The following is a 23,464-nucleotide window of genomic DNA, read 5'->3' as shown; positions in this document are numbered from 1 at the left end:
GCTGTTTCCTGAAGTCTACAACCAGCTCCTTCGTTTTGTTGACGTTGGGTGAGAGGCTATTTTCCTTGCACCACACTCCTAGGGCCCTCACCTCCTCCATGTAGGATGTCTCTTCATTGTTGGTAATCAGGCCTAATACTGTTGTGTCGTTTGCGAACTTGATGATTGAGTTGGAGGTGTGCGTGGCCACACAGTCATGGGGGAACATGTAGTACAGGAGGGGGCTGAGCACGCATCCTTGTGGGTGACGAACAGTATTCTTACATAGGTATTCCTCTTGTCCAGATGGGATAGGGCAGTGTGCAGTGCGATGGCGATTGCATTGTCTGTGGATCTGTTGTGGTAGCACTCTCATCTGAGTGTGCTAGAGCGCAGAACAACTGACGAATTTACGAACGCTTAACACCCGTTGAATATGGCCGGTGTCAGTAAACGTTGTCAAAAAAACGTAAATTGTTGCCAGCAGCAGAGTTGCAGTCACAAATGCTCTGGATGACATAACAACAGCCTAACCAGCTCTGCTAGGGCGAGTAAAATTGTCAGAGTGAGCTGTTCTCTCATTTGTGTCTGGAAGTAGCTAGCCAGAGGTCATCCAGTTATCTTGGGTGCTTGACTGATGTTGTTAGGACAGAACGCTCGGATCAACCCTTATAGAGATGGGTGGGGATAAAGCTTTAGAGGGTGTGAATGATACTCAATGGGTGTAGTAGACAAAGAAGAGCTCTCCAGGAGGTACCAAAACATTCAAAGGTAATTTCCTTAAAAGTGAGGTTTCAAGTTTATCAACTTTCAAAGCAGAATTACTTTCGCTTTGTTCCTCAACTATAGTGTATAGCTCTGTGTCTCTACTTTTATCCAATGTTAAAAACACAATTTCAAATTTTGCTACATGAGACTGAATCGAGCCGGTTGGTCACATATGCAATACCCTTTCTGTCACCGCCTGATCTCTTTCACCTGTCCTTGTGATTGTCTCCACCCCCTCCAGTGTCGCTGATTTTCCCCAGTGTATTTATCCCTGTGTTTCCTGTCTCTCTGTGCCAGTTCATCTTGTTTGTTTTTTAGTCAACCAGCGTTTTTCCCGTTCTCCTGCTTTTTGCATTCTCCTTTTTCTAGTCCGCCCGGTTTTGACCCTTGCCTGTTTCTGGACTTTGTACCCACCTGCCTGACCATTCTGCCTGCCTTGACCACAAGCCTGTCTGCCACTATGAAACCTCATGAACTCTGATCTGGTTTTGACTTTTTTGCCTGTCCATGACCATTCTCTTGTCTACCCCTTTGGATTAATAAACATTGTAAGACTCCAACCATCTGCCTCCTGTGTCTGCATTTGGGTCTCGCCTTGTGCCTTGATACATGCAGGTAATTAATATTGTGGAACTGGAAACAGACACCACCGGAGCATTCTAGAGTTCATGATTAAATCTCTCGAAAAACCCTAGCCCCAGAGAACATCTAGCCCCTATACCCCCTATGTACCTGTGTAGATCTGAGAAGACTGCATACTGTAAGTGTAAGCGATATTGCACCAAAGAACATTCAAGATCACTGTCCTCAAATTCCCCATAACATCATCATAAACCAAGCCTCAGAAAAGCCMTAATTTGCACCTATCCCGGTATTCTACATCATACAATTTTTTCCCTTTTATGGCTCACAGCGGTATTTAAATCAAATTTCCATCAAAGCTGGGAGAAAAGGACTTTTCAAGCTATTACAGAACATACAGTGGGGTCTAGAATTATTGGATCCCTTGATAAAGATGAGCAAGAAAGACTGTAGAAAATACTGAGTCACATGGTCATATGACATGAAAATAAAGCTCTTTGGTCACGCACACCAGATTTGGGTTTGGCCTTCGAAAGAACAATATGCAGAAAATACCTAATTCCTACTGTAAAATATTGTCACGTTCCTGACCTGTTTTCTCTTATTTTTGTATGTGTTTAGTTGGTCAGGGCGTGAGTTGGGGTGGGCATTCTATGTTACGTGTTTCTATGTTTAGGTTCATTGTTTGTTAGCCTTATATGGTTCTCAATCAGGGACAGGTGTTATTCAATTCCTCTGATTGAGAATCATATATAGGTAGGCTGTTTCACTCTGTTTGTTTGTGGGTGGTTGTCTCCTGTGTCTGTATGTCTACCACARGGGACTGTTTCGTTTTGTCGTTCGTGTATGTAGTCTGTTCCTGTTCGTGCGTTCTTCGTAGTTTGTAAGTTCTCAAGTCAGGTCTGTCTACATCGTTTATTTGTTTTGTTTGTTAAAGTGTTTTCGTGTTTTCGTCTTACTTTATTAAACTTCATTATGTCATATAACAACGCTGCGCTTTGGTCCAATCCCTACTCCTCCTCTTCAGACGAATTCTAGACCCCCATGAACTTTACCAAGTACCTGGGCATTTTAGTCAAAAACCTGGTTGCCTCTGCCAGGAAGCTCAAACTTGGCTGCAAGTGAGTCTTCCAGCAAGAAAATAACCCCAGACACACATCAAAATCCAGAAATAAATGTTTAAATGACCACAAAATAAACATTTTTCAATGGCCATCTCAGTCTCCGGACRTGAARCCCATTGAAAACCTGTGGTTTGAATTGAAGAGGGCAGTCTACAAGCGCAGACGAAGGATATGAAGGATCTGGAAAGATTCTGTATGGAGGAATGGTCTAAGATCCCTCCCAATGTGTTCTCCAATCTCATAAAACGTTTTAGAAAAAGGTTTAGCGTCATTATCCTCGCAAGGGAAAGGTGCTAGAGTATTGAAAACAGGGATGTCAATAATTCTGACCCCTATCTTTTTTATTATTATTACTTGTTCAACAAAATCCATTTCCTTTAGCAATTGTATTAATATAATAAAAAATAAAATAAGCATACAATATAACTTAGTATTTGCATTAATACTATATATATATTATATATATATTATATACAGTCTCTTGCTCATCTTTAAGAAGGCATTCCGGACCCCACTGTACAGACTAGCCTTGCATCTCAGCCTGCTCAGTTCTCTTCTGTTCCGCCCTAATGCTCTGGTGCTCAGCAATGACACCGCCATCAATCAAATTGCCTCAGGATCCGCTGATTAGGAAAAATATACTATCTCAGGAGTGCAATGCCGTTAATGGGGCTCAAATCAGACCATTATCCACTTCATTAGAACATATGGCTTGAACACTGTCGGTTTTAACATTAAAATATTGCTGGGGCAAACTCCATCAACAAAGCTTATATGCATCGAAACCAGTACACTACACTGACTACACATTGAATGCACTAATAACCAATCCCAGAAATGAGTTTTGAGCCACACACATAAACGTTATAACATTAGGGTTATGATCAGTTTATAGCTACTTCCCATATCTTTAGCTCTTATTGCATGGAAGACCACGGTAGTCGAGGATACTTTTATAGAGTAAACTAGCTAATAATCGGTCTGCAATATTGTGACACAGCGTTTSTCTGGCTGCCTGTTACAAAGGGGCCCGGTTAACAATATGCTTAATCTATTGCACAGTTCCAGTTCCATTACATATATTTATAACTAAACCTTCTTCTACATGTGGTTCCATGAGTATTACAGTCTGCCATCAAACATCAACGATAAGACATGTAGCCTATAGGATATTATAGCTAGCCTACCTCAAAACAGATGTTCGCCACTGCTCCATTATGAAAACAAARCAAATTTTATCGGTCGCATACACATATTTTGCAGATGTTATTGCAGGTACAGCGAAATGCTAGCTCCAACAGTGCAGTAATACATAACAATATACGCATCCATATMACCWGTCAAAAGTTTGGACACACATACTTTTTAMTTTTTATAATTTTCTACATTGTAAAATAATAGTAAAGACATCTAAACTATGGAATCATGTAGTAACCAAAAAAGTGTTAACCAAAAGTGTTAACCAGTGTTAACTATATTTCTTCACAGAAGCCACCCTTTGCCTCGATGATAGGGGTGGTATACAGAAGATAGCCCTATTTGGTAAAAGACTAAGTACATATTATGGCAAGAAAAGCTCAATAAGCACAGAGAAAGGACAGCCCAACATTACTTTAAGACATGAAGGAAGGTRAATCCGGTAAATTTCAAGAACTTTTGAAAGTTTCTTCAAGTGCATGTGGACTGCCAAAAGAAAGGAAGACCCAGAGTTACCTCTGCTGCAGAGGATAAGTTCATTASAGTTAACAGCCTCAGAAATTGTAGCCCAAATAAATGCTTCACAGAGTTCAAATAACAGACACATCTCAATATCAACTGTTCAGAGGAGACCGTGTGAATCAGGCGTTAATGGTCAAATTGGTGCAAAGAAACCACTACTAAAGGACACCAATAATAAMAAGAAACTTGCTTGGGCTAAGAAACACGAGCTATGGACATTAGACATGTGGAAATCAGTGSTTTCGTCTGATGAGTCCAAATTTGAGATTTTTGATTCCAACCGCCGTGTCTTTGTGAGACACAGAGTAGGTGAACGGATGATRTCCGATTGTGTGGTTCCCACCGTGAAGCATGGAGGAGGAGGTGTGATGGTGTGGGGGTGCTTTGCTGGTGTCACTGTCAGTGATTTATTTAGAATTCAAGGCACACTTAACCAGCATGGCTACCACAGCATTCTGCAGCGATACGCCATCCCATTGGGTTGGTGCTTAGTGGGACTATAATTTGTTTTTCAACAGGACAATGACCCAACACACCTCCAAGCTGTGTAAGGGKTATTTGACCAAGAAGGAGAGTGATGGAGTACTGCATCAGATGGCCTGACCTCTACAATACACCTGACCTCAACCCAATTGAAATGGTTTTGGATGAGTTGGACCGCATAGTGAAMGAAAAGCAGCCAAAAAGTGCTCAACATTTGTGGGAACTCCTTCAAGACTAGTTAGTTGAGAGAATGCCAAGAGTGTAAGGACAGATGCTGGAGACGAGAATCAAGTCCAGGGAGTGAACATTTAATGAAACACGGACATGAAACAGGCGCTGGACAAGCCGGCTGAGGCGCGGGAGCCCGACGATCCCCCTGAGGCATGACGTGGGATCGTCATGCCGAGCCAACCAAGGCAAGAAACCCTCTCGAGCCAGCTAAGACGTGGAAGCCCAACGAGCCAGCTAAGACGTGGAAGCCCAACGAGCCAGCTGAGGCKCCCCCAGTTCCATCGGTGACGMCACCCGGACCCGTCACCAACAAAAAAATATATATAATAATTCCCTGATGCTTCACATATTGGTGTCAGCATTCTGTAAGGACAGATGCTGGAGACGAGAAGCAAGTACAGAGAGTGAACATTTAATGAAACACGGACATGAAACAGAACACGGGAAACGTAAACGACAATAATACWGACACGGGYAACCAACGGAGGAACAGATAGATATACAGTAGATGGGTCAATCAACAAAATGAAGGAGTCCCGGTGAGTCCAATGAGTGCTGATGCGCGTAATGATGGTGATAGGTGTGCTTAATGAAGGGTAGCCTGGTGCCCTCGAGCGCCAGAGAGGGAGAGCGGGAGCAGGCMTGACAAAGAGTTMTCATGAAGGCAAAGGGTAGCTACTTTGAAGAATATAAAATATAAAATCTATTTGGATTTGGATTTGTTTAACACTTTTTTGGTTACTACATGATTCCTTATGTATTATTTCATAGTTTTGAAGTCGTCACTATTATTCTACAATGTAGAAAATAGTAAAAATAAAGAAAAACCCTTGAATGAGTAGGTGTGTCCAAACTTTTGACTGGTACTGTATATAATTGATTAGACTGTGAACGAGCACCACACGATGGATGCTTTCCATGCTGTAAGTTTTTACAAGTTAGGTGGAATCTACTGGGAGATTGTAAAAGCTAATAAAACAAGTACACCACCGACTGCACAGATAATAACGGATGACTTAGTGAAGTGCATTCCCAGTTGTTCTACATGTGCTTCTCCCTTTATTTATATTTATTCAATTTTACATCCCACAGTGAAAGAGAAAGTATACCAATTTGTTTTTCTATGGGGTAATAAGAGGTTCTCATTCACTGAGGGGTATGAAGGCCACCAAATACACCAGAGTGGGAGATGCACACATATACAGTGAAAGAGCGAGAGGGAGAGCGACACGGGCACAAAGACACACACACAAAGAGGGAGAGAGATCGAAGAGATAGACACACACACATACTGTACATCAGACAAAATATGTTTTTCTCCATCATCCGCCCAGACTGTATCTAGATTCTAAGGCGTTGGCTTACCTTGGACGAGGATGTGCACTGACGTCGTCCTCGGTCTGCTGCTCGTCTGCACCGCGCAGATGTACGGGCCTTCATCTGTCATGTCCACGTCCTCAATCTTGATGGTGAACTCCTCCTGATTGAGTGTAACCAGGCTCACCCTGGGATCCACAGACCACTTATCCTCGCCGGCGTACAGTATACTCGACCGGTTGAGCCAGGCCGTGTGTGTGACGATGTCCCCCTGTGCGCACCTGTAGGACAAGAAAGAAGAAACATTGCCAAATCAAACACAAGGTGAAATACAAATGCAAAAGTAACGCATTGCTTTGCAGCAGGTGAGAGACCACAGCAGGCCCCATTTGCGATGTCACAGCTTTCCCTCTATGGCATTCTGTTCCAGTGATGAGAGTGAGGGTGGTGGGACAGTGTCAAGGGAGGCTGTTGTGTCATGAAGGAAAAATAAGTCAGAAGTTACATGCTTGTGTAGGCTCAATATCGAATGTCGATGGCGGTCATAGCAAATGACCACAGTGCTTGTGATGCCTCTGTGGACGGATTTCTCTAGGATATCTAAGAGAACCCGACCTCTGTTGCTTTAGAAATATGTACTGCATGTGGTGCATTCAAACATCTTCTGTGAGATACAGTAAATGTCAATATCCTTTTCATCATAGTCATATGAACCTTAACCCATGTTCAGCTAACCTTTTTGAGTTGTTGGTCCAGGGTTATCCATGTCAAGTGTTTGACAAATCACTAATATCTGTCAATAGATTACTATATTGATTATGTTAACTATGCTAAATCATATGCAATTACAGTAGGAGCTAATGGAATTTTCATCATACTCTATTTGTGGAACGCCTGGATAACCTTAGGTTTACTGTTATATGATGACTTGACTTGGAGGTCACACAAGAAGACTTACAACGTGGGTAGTGTGTGTGTGTGTGTGTGTGTGTGTGTGTGTGTGTGTGTGTGTGTGTGTGTGTGTGTGTGTGTGTGTGTGTGTGTGTGTGTGTGTGTGTGTGTGTGTGTGTGTGTGTGTGTGTGTGTGTGTGTGTGTGTGTGTGTGTGTGTGTGTGTGTGTGTGCATCTCTGCCCATGCAACTCCAATTAATGGAAAGCTGAGAACTTCCTTAGGCACTTTACTGGAAGAGATCCAACAGAACACATTAAATTCTTTGGCTGATTGGCATATCTGGTCGGTCACCTTCCTTGTTCTTCATTCACGCCATTCCTCCGAAATGGGAAAAGCATAGGCATCAGTGCCGTTTATGATGAGGGAGGACAAAACATTTTATCACGAGCTTCGCCTTATTTCTATTACAGCATATTGGATGACTGTCATTCATATTCCATTCACCCAGTTCATTGTAACATTGATAGGTTTAGGCTACTACATGATACTCAAATCTTCCCTATACCCATCGTGAGATTGCTACAACCTAGCCTATGATGAAAGTTTACAACATAGGTGCACACAGGTCGAGATAAAATGTTGGTGACAGACAGTGACACATTAAATACCGCCTTGCACACTCTTGCCTGCATCTAGCTGATCTAGGGTGTAATCATTAGTCCAACAGTTTTTAAGAAATTATTTTCAACAGAATCGGCGGAATGAACAAAGCCCTGATCATGCGTAAACACAGTTCACTTTCATAGCAGCCACGTTGTATTCCTTCTCTCACCTTTTCACTTCATTTGTGGACTTCAATGCATAACACATCAGCTGTATCTTAAAAAAGAGCAAACATTAAAGCAAGCAGCCTGGCTAGGCATACATTAGGCGAACGACTTATCAGGGGCTAGCCTCATGGCTAACGTCACCTAGCTAACATTAGCTGGATAGCTAGCTAGTGACATCAAAAGTGGATGAAGACGTGGACAGGTGAAATGTCAACACAGCTGGGATACATCGTCGTTTCTGGAGACATGTTATGCACATCAGTGCTACAGCATCAAGAGTAGGCCCATGGGTCACTAACTATATAAACATTTTGCTGGCTAGCTAGCTAGTTATAGTATACAGTGAATTAGAATACTATGGGCTCCCGAGTGGCGCAGCGGTCTAAGGCACTGCATCTCAGCGCTAGAGCTGTCACCCTGGTTTGATTCCAGGCTGTATCACAACTGGCCGTGATTGGTAGTCCTATAGGGTGGCGCACAATTGGCCCAGTGTCGTTAGGGTTTGGCCGGGGTAGGCCGTCATTGTAAATAAGAATTTGTTCTTAACTGAATTGCCTAGTTAAATAAAGGTGAAAAAAAWATATAATTAGGAAAGTATTCAGACCCCTTGACTTTTTCCACATTTTGTTACGTTTCAGCCTTATTCTAAAATTGATTCAATTGTTTATTTCCTTCTGTCTTAGCTGTGTGCTTAGGGTCATTGTCCTGTTGGAAGGTGAACCTTCACCACAGTCTGAGGTCCTGAGCACTCTGGTTTTTGTCAAGGATCTARCTGTACTTTGCTCCGTTCATCTTTCCCTCAGCCTGACTAGTCTCCCAGTCCCTGGCGCTGAAAAACATCTCCACAGCATGATGCTGCCACCACCATGCTTCACCGTAGGGTGCCAGGTTTCCTCCAGATGTGATGATTGGCATTCAGGCAAAAGAGTTCAATCTTGGTTTCATCAGACCAGAGAATCTTGTTTCTCATGGTCTGAGAGTCTTTTAGGTGTATTTTGGCAGATTTCAAGCGGGCTGTCATATGCCTTTTTACTGAGGAGTTGCTTCTGTCTGGCCACTCAAACATAAAGTCCTGATTGGTGGAGTGCTGCAGAGATGGTTGTCCTTCTGGAAGGTTCTCCCATCGCCGCAGAGCTGCTTCTTGGTCACCTTCTTGACCTAGGCCCCTCTCCCTCGATTGCTCAGTTTGGCCAAGCGGCCAGCTCTAGGAAGAGTCTTGGTGGTTCCAAACTTCTTACACTTAAGAATAATGGAAGCCACTGTATTCTTGGGGACCTTCAATGCTGCAGACATTTGTTGGTACCCTTCCCCAGATCTGTACTTCATCACAATCCTGTCTCGGAGCTCTACAGACAATTGGTTCAACCTCTGACATGCACTGTCAACTGTGGGACATTATATAGACAGGTGTGTGCATTTTTCAAATCAAGTCCAATCCATTTAATTTACCACAGGTGAACTCCAATCAAGTTGTAGAAACATTTTAAGGGTGATCAGTGGAAGCATGATGGACCTGAGCTCAATTTTGAGTTTCATAGCAAAGGGTCTGAATACTTATGTAAATAAGGTATCTGTTTTTTGTTTTTTATACATTTGCTAAACAATCTAAAAACCTGCTTTCACTTTGTTATTATGGGTCATTGTGTGTTGATTAATTAGGGAAAATGTTTATTTAATCAATTTTAGAATAAGGCTGTAATGTAACAAAATGTGGAAAAAGTAATTGGGTCTGAATACTTTCCGAATGCGCTGTAGGTAACAGTACAGTGAAGTAAATCCATATGAAGTAGCTAAGTTTATATATAGCTCAGTAAGTAAATCACTGTTTTACCAGTAGTAGCTAATGCTACTGCACCGCTGCCGATGACGTGGACGTCAAAACTGCAAGGTGTCTCTACAGTAAACCTAGCTGTCAAAGTGAACGTGTGCTTGCTGGCCAATGTGATACAAAATGTTGCAAAGTAATATCAAAACGTGCAAACTACAGTTCAGGTAAAGTTGTAAGGACAAAACAGAATTATGTTTTAAAGCTGCAATATGTTACTTTTTGGGCGACCCAACCAAATTCACATAGAAATGTGATAGATCTGTAGGACTGTTCTATGTGCGCTATTTCTCTGCTTTTATTTTGTACACCAAATACAATATTTATGATTATGGAAAATCTATTTCACAGCGGTTTAGATGGTACAATGATGCTCTACACTATACTTGCTTGTTTGTCACAAACTGAAATTAGGTTAACCATTAGAATTTTAGCAACCAGGAAATGGAGGAGTGATTACTGCATAGAGCATCTGTAAGTTTTTCCAGAAGAATGCATTGTCTACAATCATTTGAGTAGCTTATTGTGAAGGTAGGCCTATTTCACTGTAAATAACATCCCAACTCACATATGCCCAGAAAACTGACAGAGGATTATCTCCCCAACAATGCAAGTCAGGTCACTGTCTATGATTGTCCAACGCTGCTAAAATCCCTACGCCACCTAGGTGAAGTAGAGTAGAGTCAGGACTACAACAAGGCTGGACAATCATGGGTGGCATGACCCAGGTGTTGATGTACACAGTGGGTAGGAACCTGACAGCACTGTCTTGACTGTATACAGACAGAGAGAATAGCTGCCTGATTCTCAGTTCTCTGGGCTAAACTAAAAACAGTGAAATGGTAATGTAGGACTGGATCCATGACAGACATAATGATAATTCAACAACCTACCTATCTGTTTCATGTGCCATACAGGACTGAGGACTCCCGGGCTATGGGATGCAGACCAAAGGCAGAGGCTGGCCAAGCAGCAATATTGTAATATTGACATAAAGTGAGGATGTGGATTAAATGGATCATAAAAAAATATAAATCACAGAATGGGTCCATGTTTTGTTCTGTTTATCATTCAATACCTGTTCTGATAATGTTAACATAACCAACTACAGTTACAAGCTGAGCAAACAATGGAAAATAAATCATTACAATGTACAGAAAGTCCACATGTTCATTATAGTCTACTCCTACGCTCAGGACCGATCACACATTGACTACTGAAGGTTCCCAATATTACAATATGTTTGACTATTGGGGTCCTCATGAGCACCACTGAAATTAGAACCATGTCTGTGCTCTAACAAGCCACCACTTCCTCCTCTCTTGGCTATAACCTGTGTTGCATTTGAGGTCCACCTGAAGCGAGACCTAGTCAAGACTGAGACCAGAAAAATGCCAGTCCAATTCAAGACTATGATTGTAATTTTGTAAAATCACCACCATCATAAGAGTTCCAAATGTCKAGTATTTCTGTGTTTACATTTCAGAACAACATATGGATTCTTTAGACATTCAGAATAGTGAAAAAATGCATGCTGAGCGAAAATAGAGCCACTCTACAAATTATTAATAACTCAAACACAGTGGGAAACAATGGGCCTTCTACACCTTCAGAGAAGGGCTAAGCATTGATCAAATTATTATTATAATATAATAATTATAATTATATTTTCAATGATCTCATTTAATCTCTTTAGTTTTTGTTGGAAAGGGTTAACACTGAAGATAAATAAATATCCAATCAGGAATTTTTTTTGCGGGTCTCTGGGGGGATACATCTAGTTAGCTAAGTCAGCCATTGTCTAGGCCATCAGAAGCTAGATAAAGGCATCTGCTATTCAACTGTATTAGGGCAACATTTTGGAGTGACAGTGGAATCAACCAATCACATTTTGGCTTGATGGGTGGAACCGTTTTTACAAAAATGTATGGAAACATCTGCCTTCTTGAAGGCCAACAGGTCACAACGCAATAGCGAACAGTCGTTTTCCCACGGTCTAGCTAGCTTGCTTTTACTGTCGACTAGTTTGCAGCGGCTGCAGCAGGTCATATCAAAGCGGATGTTGTTGCTAATTTGTTAGCTTCTCCCTTTTCAAGAATAACTTTCAACAAGAAGTTAAGTTTCAAATGATCATCATCTGCTGAGTGGAGCTGTGCTTTTAATTGCAGCACGCTTGCTGTTGTTCAAATCAAATCCAATTTTATTTGTCACATGAGCCGAATACAACAGGTGTAGGTAGACCTTATCGTGAAATGCTTACTTACAAGCCCTTAACCAACAATGCAGTTCAAGAAATAGAGTTAAGAAAATATTTACTAAATAAACTAAATTTAAAAAATGTAATAAAAAGTATCACAATAAAATAACAATAGCAAGGCTATTTACAGGAGTTACCAGTACCGAGTCAATGTGCAGGGGTACAGGTTAGTAGAGGTAATTTGTATATGTAGGTGGGGTAAAGTGACTATGCATAGATAATAAACAGTGAGTCAATGTAAATAGTCCAGGTGGCCATTTGATTAATTGTTCAGCAGTATTATGGCTTGGGGATAGAAGCTGTTAAGGCGTTAAGGAGCCATTTGGACCTAGACTGGCGCTCCGGGAACCGCTTGCCGTGCGGTAGCAGAGAGAACAGTCTATGACTTGGGTGACTGGAGTCTTTGACAGTTTTTTGGTCCTTCCTCTGACACCGCCTAGTATGTAGGTCCTGGATGGCAGGAAGCTTGGCCCCAGTGATGTACTGGGCCGTACGCACCATCCTCTGTAGCGCCTTATAGTCGGATATCGAGCAGTTGCCATACCAGGTGGTGATACAACCGGTCAGGATGCTCTCGATGGTGCAGCTGTTAGCCATCTCTTTTTAAATAACATATGTGTGTGAAACATTGTTGCATTTAAAGTGGAACTGCCAGCATTTTAGCAACATGAAATCTGTTCATTTARACCCCCAGGAAGATTATGACATGTTTTAAACATTTTCAGACAAGCAACCACTTGGATATGGTCATTTTCATGTTTTCATAAATTCTTAGAGTGTTTGGGAATTATGAATACAAAAGCATTTGTGAAAATTCTATAGAATATAGAGTGGGAAAGCGGCCGTGCAGTAAATTAGACCGAATATAGCCAATCAGAGCTACAGTAGGCCTTTATACAAACAAGCTATTTGCCACACAGGCCTGCCATCATTCACTTTGAACTGGAATGTGTGTTTACAGGCAGTTGCAACAGCGTGACTTTAGATCATTAGAACGCATTCGCCAAATGCCACAAAATACACTTGAATGGATTCCTGCAAATATGTAAACACCAAGGGAGTCCTCTTACATTTGGGAACTTGACAGTCAAATTGATAAAACAACCATGAAAAGGTAGTCTCGCTCTCCCTCAGTTATGCACAGCTACAACAAGATCAACAACTAATGCTAGGCACAGCAAGATGAGTTTGGTCCCGTGTACCTCAGTTGGTAGAGCATGGTGCTTGTAACACCAGAGTTGTGGGTTTGATTCCCACAGGGGACAAGTATGAAAAAAGTTTGAAAATGTATTCACTACACTACTATAAGTTGCTCTGGATAAGTGTCTGCTAAATGACTCAAAAGTAAATTAATAGAAATCTAACGAAGGAACATTAAATAAAWCCTCTTCCACTTTTTTAGCTAGATGGCCGTCAAAATTGCACTGATAAATGATGGGGAATTGTAGCCTCCTAGTCCTTCTGCAGCTTCCCTGCCAATGCATGCTCATCCCAAGCTAACTGGCTACAGTTGGCTAGCTTGCTAGCTAGCTACTTCCAGACACAAATGAGAGAACACCTCACTGACCATTTTACTCGCCGTAGCAGAGCTGATTAGGCTGTTTACATGTTATCTAGAGCGTTCCTGACTAACTTACTTTTTTTTTGCCTACGTTTCTGACACCGGTCATATTCAGCAGGTGTTGAACGTTCGTAAATTCATCAGTTGTTCTGCGTTCTGGCACACTCAGACGAAAGTGCTCTGAAATCAGAGTAGATAACCAGAGTGAATTTGCGAATGCAAGAGATATGCTAACTGGATAATAGTCGTTCAAGTTCTTTCAAGCTAACCAAATAACACCTTTATCCCTAGCTGTGTATAGCCACCAAAAAAAGTTATGAGAGGAAAAAGTCAGCCACTCACCCTAGCTAACGTTGGGCTCTGTGTTTTTAGCTTGCTACATAAATATATACGCTAGCCTATTAGCCACGTTATGAATGACTTGTGATCATTGCCCTTGCTAGTTTGATTGTATTGACATTCCCTGCCTTACTTACATTCATCAGTTTTTGTCCAGATTATTGAGTCATTGAAACTGAAACAATGCATCCCGAATGGAGGCAGCAAACAACATACCAGGCCAGCTGTGATTTACAACCTGATAGCAATATTTTTGGGACTACCAAGAAATGTATTGGTGAATTATATTAGTGATGCATTGAACTGCATCCATCTATTGTGCCAACAATGCTTTAGTGTACGTCATGGAACATTGAGTCAAATATAACCTATTGTAACGACCCGGTATTGTGTTCTGTGTTTGTGGGTGTGTTATGGTTCTCATGGCTACTAGCAGGGGTTAAATATGTCAGGACAGATGGAAAGGTTGGGGGGGTATGATGGGTAATACCGCGGGATTTGGAAATGCATAAATAGGGATTACTGTCTCATTGTTCTCCCTCTTCTGTTCGTGCCTTGATCTGTTCCTATGAGAGTGACTCTTGACCCGACAGGGTAACATTGTGTACGTTCGGCATTTAGCGGCGTGGGTTGTGGCCGGAACAATAGCCCAGTTTATGAATAAACCTGTGTTCTGACCTGCACACCTAGAGTCCGTCTCTTTTCCCTTTATGACCCAGCCGGGTCATTACACTATTTTTAAAACCTCTTAGAGTTGGTTTCGTAGCATAAATTGGGAATTTGATATGTTTGACTGATTGCCTGTTTGTTTCATATCTGCAAAGTAGTTCAACTCTGTCAGTTTCACATTAAACTTTAGGTCACCGGTTACTTTGTGTGCTAAACATGAAATATTTTTTGCAATGGGAATTAATAGTTGTACATTTCGATTGGGAAATGCTTAATGGTTGTATTTTTATGATTGGGACCGACTGGCTTATTACGTCCGAGTTCATGGACTGTTTATTCTTTAACATCATGCTGTGTGACTGGTGTCTTTCTATCGGCCCTATGCAGGGGTGCCTGTAGAAGTGGGTATACTCTAATTTTACCAAAAAGTTCTCAAATGGCCTGCCCAGTAAAGGAAAGGCATTCTGTGTGAAAAATCCTGTTTTCCTATAGATTTTTCTGATTTTCACTCTCAAAATCACATTTATTTTTTCATAGAAAAGGACAAAAATGTGATGGTTTAAGTCCACAACAATGCTTAAACCACATTAATCTGATTGGGTGGGCCTTTCAGGGCCTGGCTGCCCAGTGGGTGGACCTGTGTCCACCCAGGCCCATCCATGTCTACACCTCTACGGCAAGCAGGTAATGATGACAATTGCGCATCATAAATAGCAGTAGGTAGTCTAGTGGTTAGAGTGTCGGGCCAGTAACTGAAAGGTTGCTGGATTGAATCCCTGAGCTGACAAGGTAAAAATCTTTCATTCTCCCCCAGAGCAAGGCAGTTAACCCACTGTTCCCCGGGCACTGAAGACGTGGATGTCGATTATGTCCCCCGCACCTCTCTGATTCAGAGGGGTTGAGTTAAATGCGGAAGACACATTTCAGTTGAATGCATTCAGTTGTACAACTGACTATGTATCCCCTTTTACTAACCAACACTTCCGACTAAACTTTTTCAATACCTGGTTTGCATACCCATTGTTGATATCATAAGATGAAACGTCTCTCCTACCCTACCGGCTACCGGTGTCATTCTTCTGTGAGATGCTCCATGCCAAAATCAGTTGAGAGCTGCACACTCTTGCTGCCTGCAGATGATATTACGGTGAAACTAGGCTATTTCACATGCTTTGCGATTGTATAGGCTACTTTGTGCATGATTTCTCTATTGTACTACATAATTGATAAGTCGTATACCTCCACTACACCACTTTGATACGCATCAGTAGGTATTAAGAAGTGAGTATACGCAATACCCACTGAAAAGAAAGTGGGTATACGGTTTATACCTGTGTATACGGTTTATACCTGTGTATACCCTCCACTACACCACTGGCCCTTTGTGTTTGACAAAAAGTACACTCTCCTACATGAGTGCGCCGGTATTACAGTTGCTGTCCTTTCAGAATCACAAACCTGTCACACACTGAAGGCCTATCAGTTCTTCACTGCACAAACATGTCTATGATAGATATAAAGCTTGTTAAGATAATAATGTTTCAAGAAAGGAGTGTAGAAATTTGGCCTGGCAAAGCGGTTTAATGCGCTGACTGAATGGAAGCTGATTATTCAGAGTTTTTTACTGACAGCCTTATTTTAACCGACTCATCAAAACAATGTGCAAGAAGTTGGGCTATTGTATTAGTAACTAGATAGCTTTATTGGTCCAGGGAGTAGGTTAGCTAGCCTCTAGCTTCGACGGTAAAACCGTAATGCTCCGTAGCATTAGCAAAGCAACCCTGGCCGTGGCTTTTTGCTGTGTTTACAATTTGCGGAGTGTGGGGTGTGCCAGAGAACATATGGGCCGTGCACACGGAAGGTGGAGATGTGCATGCCTGATTAATCAATATTTATAAGGAGCCATAACTCAGTGTTCGGAGGGTTGAACTAAACCACACTAGGACAGGAATTAAGAAGAAATAGTGACGGCAACTTCCTCTGGAGGGGTCGTTTAACATAATACACAGACTACCACCTCTTTGACAGGAAGTTTAATAATTCATCAAACGCTATTTCAAGGTAGAGAGCCATTGGCAACAACACATTCTATAAAACATCTCCCAATTCTTCATTATGAAATAGAAATGATCTTGATGAATCCCTGACCCAGTTGCCAGTTGATGGCATAATGGTGTCTCCTGCCTTATTTACCCTGTTGGACTACTTTCTTTCACAAAGGGTAACCTCCAAAATCACCWGGGAGCGCGCTGAGGTGTAGCTGATTTTGCCTTTTTTGGACTGCCAGTCAAGGGCACGGGAACTGGGTAGAGCGCTGGTCATGCATTGTAATGGGCGGGTGTTAAAAGTGTGAAGATCATTTGTTTCCCCGGTGGGATGTTCTTTTATGATATACTGTGGGCTATCCTTACATGGAAACATTAAAATATATTTTTTAATGTTCTCCAAGTATGACACTATTTTTGTCTTCTTGCTCTGAAGTGCACCACAGTGAATCAAGAATGAATCCTGGGACCTGGCTACTGTGACAAATGTGTCCCATGGTGAACGTAACCACAAAGCCTCTACAAGGATTTGTTACCAGTAATACCTAAAGGAGATGCATTGCGAGGTGCAAAAAGTACAAGGTTGTCGAGAGAGACACATGGTGCATTAGCAACTCTCCCAGGACCTTCTGGTTCGACTCAAAATAGAAATGATGTCACCAGAGTCAACTATTTACTTAATATTCAGCCCCTTCTTTCTCAGTTTTTCAGAATTGCAAATGCTCAAAGTGCCATAGTTAGGATTTTATTTATGATTCCAGAAYCCTTACAGAAGATAAAACCGAGGAGAGCACAGCAGGAGATTGAAGAATCCTACGGGGTACTTATAAATGTAAAGATAACTCAACAGCATGTTGAGAGACACTGGGGGAGAAGTAATAGGAAAGTCAGAGATATTGGTTAAGAATTTGTAATTGACAAGGTGATATYAGGATGATAAAATAGACATAACATGAGGAAGATGTCCCCTTATGTTGTAGCACTTACTTGGGTCTCTGAGATTGCAAAGCCTGTTGAGAACAAACAATCTCTCTCTCAGGTTGCATGTTATTGATTATATGGTAAAATGATTCTCGACTTGCAAAAAGCCCTCGCCTGCTATGGGGTGCTGTTGAGCAAGAGCCCTGCTTTTCAAACCATGTGCTATGCAAGGTCATCATACAGAACAGTGTGTTCAACCTCCACACCAAATCCCCATAATGCCTACAAATAAATACAAATAAATATTTTATCCTGCATTATTCCCTCAACACCGTCGCACAGACTGCAAACCAATTTAATCCTGAAATAGTGTTGACCCTTTCAGCGCTATGAGAAAGTGAAAATGAAGCAGTGAAATAAACATCTTCTTGCCTCTTCCTTGGTGCACTGTGCATATAATTAAAAATGCATGCCATTTCTCTTCCCCACAACTAGAGGTTTCTAGTGTACTTTGTTCAGTGCGAGCTCCAATGGAGTTGGTTAATGTTTAATGCAGTGTCATCATTGGCTAGTTCATAGGGAATACAACAATTTATGTTTTAAGTACTACAAAAGATTCATTTTGTATGGTTGACATTTATTAAACAATATGGACGGCTCTAAAAAAAAGAGTCTGCATGCAATTGTAAAACTAATACTGTTCAAATACAAAAACTAGGAAGGTAAATATTGGTTTCCTGTGACATACATATTTTATATTTGGGTGTTGGCTGGTCTTGCTGTTTTTTTTACACATTTTGGAATATCCACAGGCAGTTAATGGAAGGGCTATGTACTGGAGAATATCAAACAAAATGTGGTGCTAAACTAAGCTTATTAGTCAGAGGGTTTCCCATGAATTTGAAGACGGAGACTGTCTGGGGATGTATTGCCATTGCCTGTAAACATCAGACATTGCAGAGATGCACAGCTTGTGGGTCATTGCAGATCAGGGGAGATGCATTGATTTGACCAGCGTATTCTATTAAGCTATTTTAATTCACAGATCTACGTCTTTGATCAACCAATATCAGTTAGAGGTCATCTTCTATGAAAACAACTTGATGCCAATAGTATTGAGTTGAAATTATTCATATCAGTAACCAAACAAATACAAACTGAAAGCAAAAGGAAATAAATGTGCCTTTTTAGATCAACAACTACAACAAAAATTGTAAAGAAAAATAGAGTCGTAAGAAAAGAAACATGATTCAAACGTAAAAAATAKATGTGAAAGCATTCAGAGGAAGGGAGAGCTTTCATTGGTCACTCAATCTTGGAGGGAATAAACAAAAATAAATAATAATCAACAACAAACACAAATGTCTCCCATCAATGATATCCATATAAATAGTATCATCCCATGACGAAAGAAGACAGAGGCACAAACACACGTGCTTGCTTCCTTATTCGAGAGCACCATAACAAGGTGAAGTGAAGCTAAATGAGACGATATCAACAGTCCATTAACTCAGGTACCATCTCTGAATAAGAATGGTACCCCCTTTCCTAACCCCATTATATTTGAATCAGTAGCTGTCAGTTAAATTTCACACTATCGCTTGTCATATGAACTTCACTGCATGACAAATGTGAGGTCATGATCATTTGAGGGGTCTGTATTAATTACATAAAGTTGCAAAATAAGCTTTGACACAACCTGTTCTTACTTGTTTAGTCCATCTGCACGTAAAAGCATTGCATATAAAGGCAAAGGATACCCTGTGTCAGTTGGCAAACATTGAGGAATGTTGCTGATAGAAATGTCATAAATAGAACTGATTTGATTCCTTAGTCTACATGCCAGAGGCTGCGTTTAGACAAGCCGCCCAATTTGACCAATCAGATCAGCTCTGAAAAATATCTGATGTGAGAAGATCTGATGTGATTGGTCAAAAGACCCAATTAGTGGAAAAAATATCGGATTTGTTCTACATAACATATTTCTAACAGAATGGTCCAGAACGTTGTGCCCTGCTGAATATGCCCCCAGCACTATGTAAATTCAACATCATAGATGTGTTTTTGTTGTATGAAAAGTGCATTTTAAGAGTCTCTGTTGCAAGTAAAGTAAAAAAAGATTGTTTATTCAACCTTGAAATGATGCACCTTGAAATAGATTTTGTTGGCAGTGTTTATGTAGAGGCGTAACTTTAGTTCTCAAGTAGAAAAGGTCGCTAATGTAATTTAAATGCACTTTAAAGGAATGACAAGATCGTCATGGTCAATCCTGTATTATTTTTTGGTTTACCAACACAAATGGGTATCTGTCAGCGTTAGCGCTCCAAGGTAACAGCTAAGAGGAATAACTACATACTGTACCTCAAACAAACAAACACACATCATGCTTTCGGTGATCTAAACTAACCCTGAAAGGGAGAAAATAATGTTTTTACCAAAGTGCATGTCAATCCATTAGCCTTAGAGCAAGTGCCTATATGTGCAGTGTGTTTTCTTGTCTTACAGTTACCTTCTGCAGGATACTTGTGTGTACAACAAACTACTAGTTTAGTGACACTTATACAGGTGTCTCTCATACACAGCACAAGCTATACCTGTATGACATTCCATAAACTTGCCAATGAACAGAAAGAAGTCCATAGTGCTGAATAGTTGAGGTCATTTAAAACATAATAAAAGATTCACTATATAATGAGAGCCTCACTATTTATTCTGTTTTGTGTGGAAATACCTGAGATTGAACATATAAATCAATTACATGGCATGTGGGGTAAAATGGCATTTCCTGGGAAATGACTTTAGAATCAGCATCAGAGGATACAGTAAGCTTATTTGGAAAATATGTTTTACAACAAACAGCCTTGATTGTTTTGCGACAAAGTTCTATATTTATTTTTGCTTGGCTTAGATTGATTAAGCATCCACYTACCCAGGATAAATAAACAGCTGTAATGTATAACTCCTGGATAACTTCCAGTAGGGCTGGGCGATAGATCAAATTCATTTGAATGTATGTTTTTGCGTGATATTCCAAATGCCTGTATCGCAAGAATCAACGTTTTTTCATTTTTATGAGCGTTTATGTCCGCTTGTTCTCATGTTGCATTTTTGGTCTCCTCTCCTTCGCTCCTCTGGGCTGTGTGCACATACATTCCCAATTTACACCAGAGATCTGTATATAATGATGAGCTTTACGTCTCTCTGCCCTAACAATGGGAGTCGTTGTCCCAAAGGCGGGAAGGCAGGMGACAAGTTTWGGTCGAAAATAAGCCCATAGAAACAAATTGTCCTTATTTTGGACAGATTTTAGCGCTTCGCCTCTTCCTCTATGGTTTACACACACACCAAGCACCTCCCCCTGCCTCTATGCCAACGGTTTCAACTCGCTATTTTCATTTGAGGTTTGGTCCAAAATWATCGGTAATATGGACAACAAAACACATTAAGACATTCATTCACTGTGATAGAGAAGTTACATTTTCAAACGATATCCAATTTATATCTCTAGTATCAATGAACATTGATTCTGGAAAATGAATGCTCAGTTTGTCGCAAACGGCATTTGTAGCACATACCATTAGCAGCATTTTTGGCAAAAGCTGTTATACTATCTGTCTAGTCTGGTTCTAGTTAAATTTGTAACAAAAAAAGGGCATTTTTAAAGACAGACTTGAAAGCCAGAAAAGTGACTATTGCAACAACAAAAAAGCTAGATAAACTATTTGATAAAATAACATTACATTATTAGTGGGTCTTATGGTTGTGGAAGACTTATATTTAGCCTAGGTATAACTTCACAAGCTCTGAATTCATTAGATTTTTGCTGTCTGTTTGAAATGCATTGTATTTGACCTTTAATTGTACTAGAACACTTATTTAGAGAAATTTTTTTTTTAAACGAGATATATATTGTGAATTGCCCATAAGTTAAAAAAAATAAAAAAAATAAAAAAAAATGATTTTTAGGCCATAACGCCCAGCCCTAACTTCCAGGCGACATTAGTCTTTGGAATAGTCGTCCCCGCAAGTGCTAGGCCATATGTATGTCTGCTATTGTCTACTGTTTCACCATTGATKATGAATCGGTATCTGTTCAGTCGGGTCAATTTCACAAAATGATTTAGCATAGCATAGCATTTAGGATAGCATAGTACAGAATGTCAAATAGAGACTTTTGTTTCATGAAAACAAGTTGGACCCATTGTTGTTTTGATTATTTAGTGAGGGCAGAAAAGCGCTCTCTCACACACAATGTTCATGTGTGTCTGTGCACTGTAAATCTGCCCTAACATGCGAAACATGCGAAACATGGTGACTGAATGATTGCTGAGTATATGGGGGATTTGGTATTAACAAGGTGAGAAGTGGCCATGAACCATTTCATGGGGGGCAACACACACATTCGATTGAGGATACAGTTCTCTATAATGGTCCTGCATTTATCAGGCAGGTGGCCATTATCAGGCAATATTCAATTGTTCWTAGAGTTTTTTTTACATAACTGAATGCATAACTTTAACTGTGAACTCTAGAAACAAACACTACAGTTCAGAAATGTGTTTTTAGACAACAAATACAACAACATCCTACGACTAGAATTTGTTTTTCTTTATCATTCTAATTATAAAACATATATAAACAACTATGTTCTGATTACATAGTGGGCTCAGTTAAGATGAGAGAGATAGAGTGGAAAGGCAAGCGAGAGGGAAGAGGTCAAGCGGAGAGAAAGGCAAGCGAGAGAGAAAGGCAGAGAGAGTGGGAGGAGAGAGAAAGGCAGAGAGAGTGGAAGCGAGAGAGAAAGGCAAGCGAGAGAGAAGGCAGAGAGAGTGGAGCGAGAGAGAAAGGCAAGCGAGAGAGAAAGGAGAGAGGTGGAAGCGAAGGGAAAGGAAGCGAGAGAGAAAGGCAGAGAGAGTGGAAGCGAGAGAGAAAGGCAAGCGAGAGAGAAGGCAGAGAGAGTGGAGCGAGGAAGAAAGGCAGAGAGAGTGGAAGCGAGAGAGAAAGGCAAGCGAGAGAGAAAGGAGCGAGAGTGGGAGCGAGAGAGAAAGGCAGAGAGAGTGGAGCGAGAGAAAAGGCAAGCGAGAGAAAAGCCAGAGAGAGGGGAGCGAGAGAGAAGGCAAGCGAGAGAGAAAGGCAGCGAGAGTGGGAGCGAGAGAGAAAGGCAGAGAGAGTGGGAGCGAGAGAGAAAGGCAAGCGAGAGAGAAAGGCAGAGAGGGAGGGAGAGAGAGAGACTTTCCACCGAGACACCCCAGCCCAGCTCTGTTCAGTCAGTCAGAGTTCATTGATTCTATTCCCTTTAACCACACTGGTGAACCAACCCCACACGGCTTCTGCCTCCATAGTTACTATGGTGATCACTTCGTTTCTCTGGATGCCTGGCGAGGTGGATGAGCTGATGTGCCGGCTGGATCCATAGCCCTGAGCCTCCAACCCCAAACACACACAGACACACTAACTCGCTATCACAAATTATCGTGAAATAGACACAAATACTTGTGCGAAATCTGTGACACACACACACACACACACACACACACACACACACACACACACACACACACACACACACACACACACACACACACACACACACACAGGCAATAGAGTGGGTCCGGCCCTCATTTAAAACAATGGGGGACTTCACATGTCCGCATGCAGTACGATTCACTAGTGATCTCATAGACCAGTACTATCATGGCCAAAGCCTTTCATTAGAACACAAATCAAAAAAGCAGGTGGAAACATTTGTCTGTAGCTTACAATTCAGTGAGATCAATTGGAAAGTCACTCTGGGAGATGACATGACAGTTGAAAACAATGTACGAGTAATGTTTTCAGGCCATATTTGAAACAGCCTTGCCATTGCCAGTGCAAATTGCCATCCTAAAAGGAATGAAGACAGCATGAGTGTAAAAACTGACT

At 41.2% G+C, this 23,464-nt stretch overlaps 1 protein-coding gene across 3 annotated transcripts in view; it reads right to left on the bottom strand.

Moving 5' to 3' along the window:
• Positions 1–23,464, bottom strand: part of LOC111981966 (opioid-binding protein/cell adhesion molecule-like) — a 530,412-nt gene that overhangs the window by 77,383 nt on the left and 429,565 nt on the right. For all 3 annotated transcript variants that reach the window (XM_024013471.2, XM_070449352.1, XM_024013470.2), the window contains one exon: positions 6,252–6,484. In XM_024013471.2, the coding sequence (XP_023869239.1) occupies positions 6,252–6,484 (233 nt within the window). The remainder of the gene's footprint in view (positions 1–6,251; positions 6,485–23,464) is intronic.

This window comes from Salvelinus sp. IW2-2015, linkage group LG20, assembly GCF_002910315.2.
Source record: "Salvelinus sp. IW2-2015 linkage group LG20, ASM291031v2, whole genome shotgun sequence".
Classification (NCBI taxonomy): domain Eukaryota; kingdom Metazoa; phylum Chordata; class Actinopteri; order Salmoniformes; family Salmonidae; genus Salvelinus; species Salvelinus sp. IW2-2015.
This window is presented reverse-complemented; position numbering and strand designations above follow the sequence as displayed.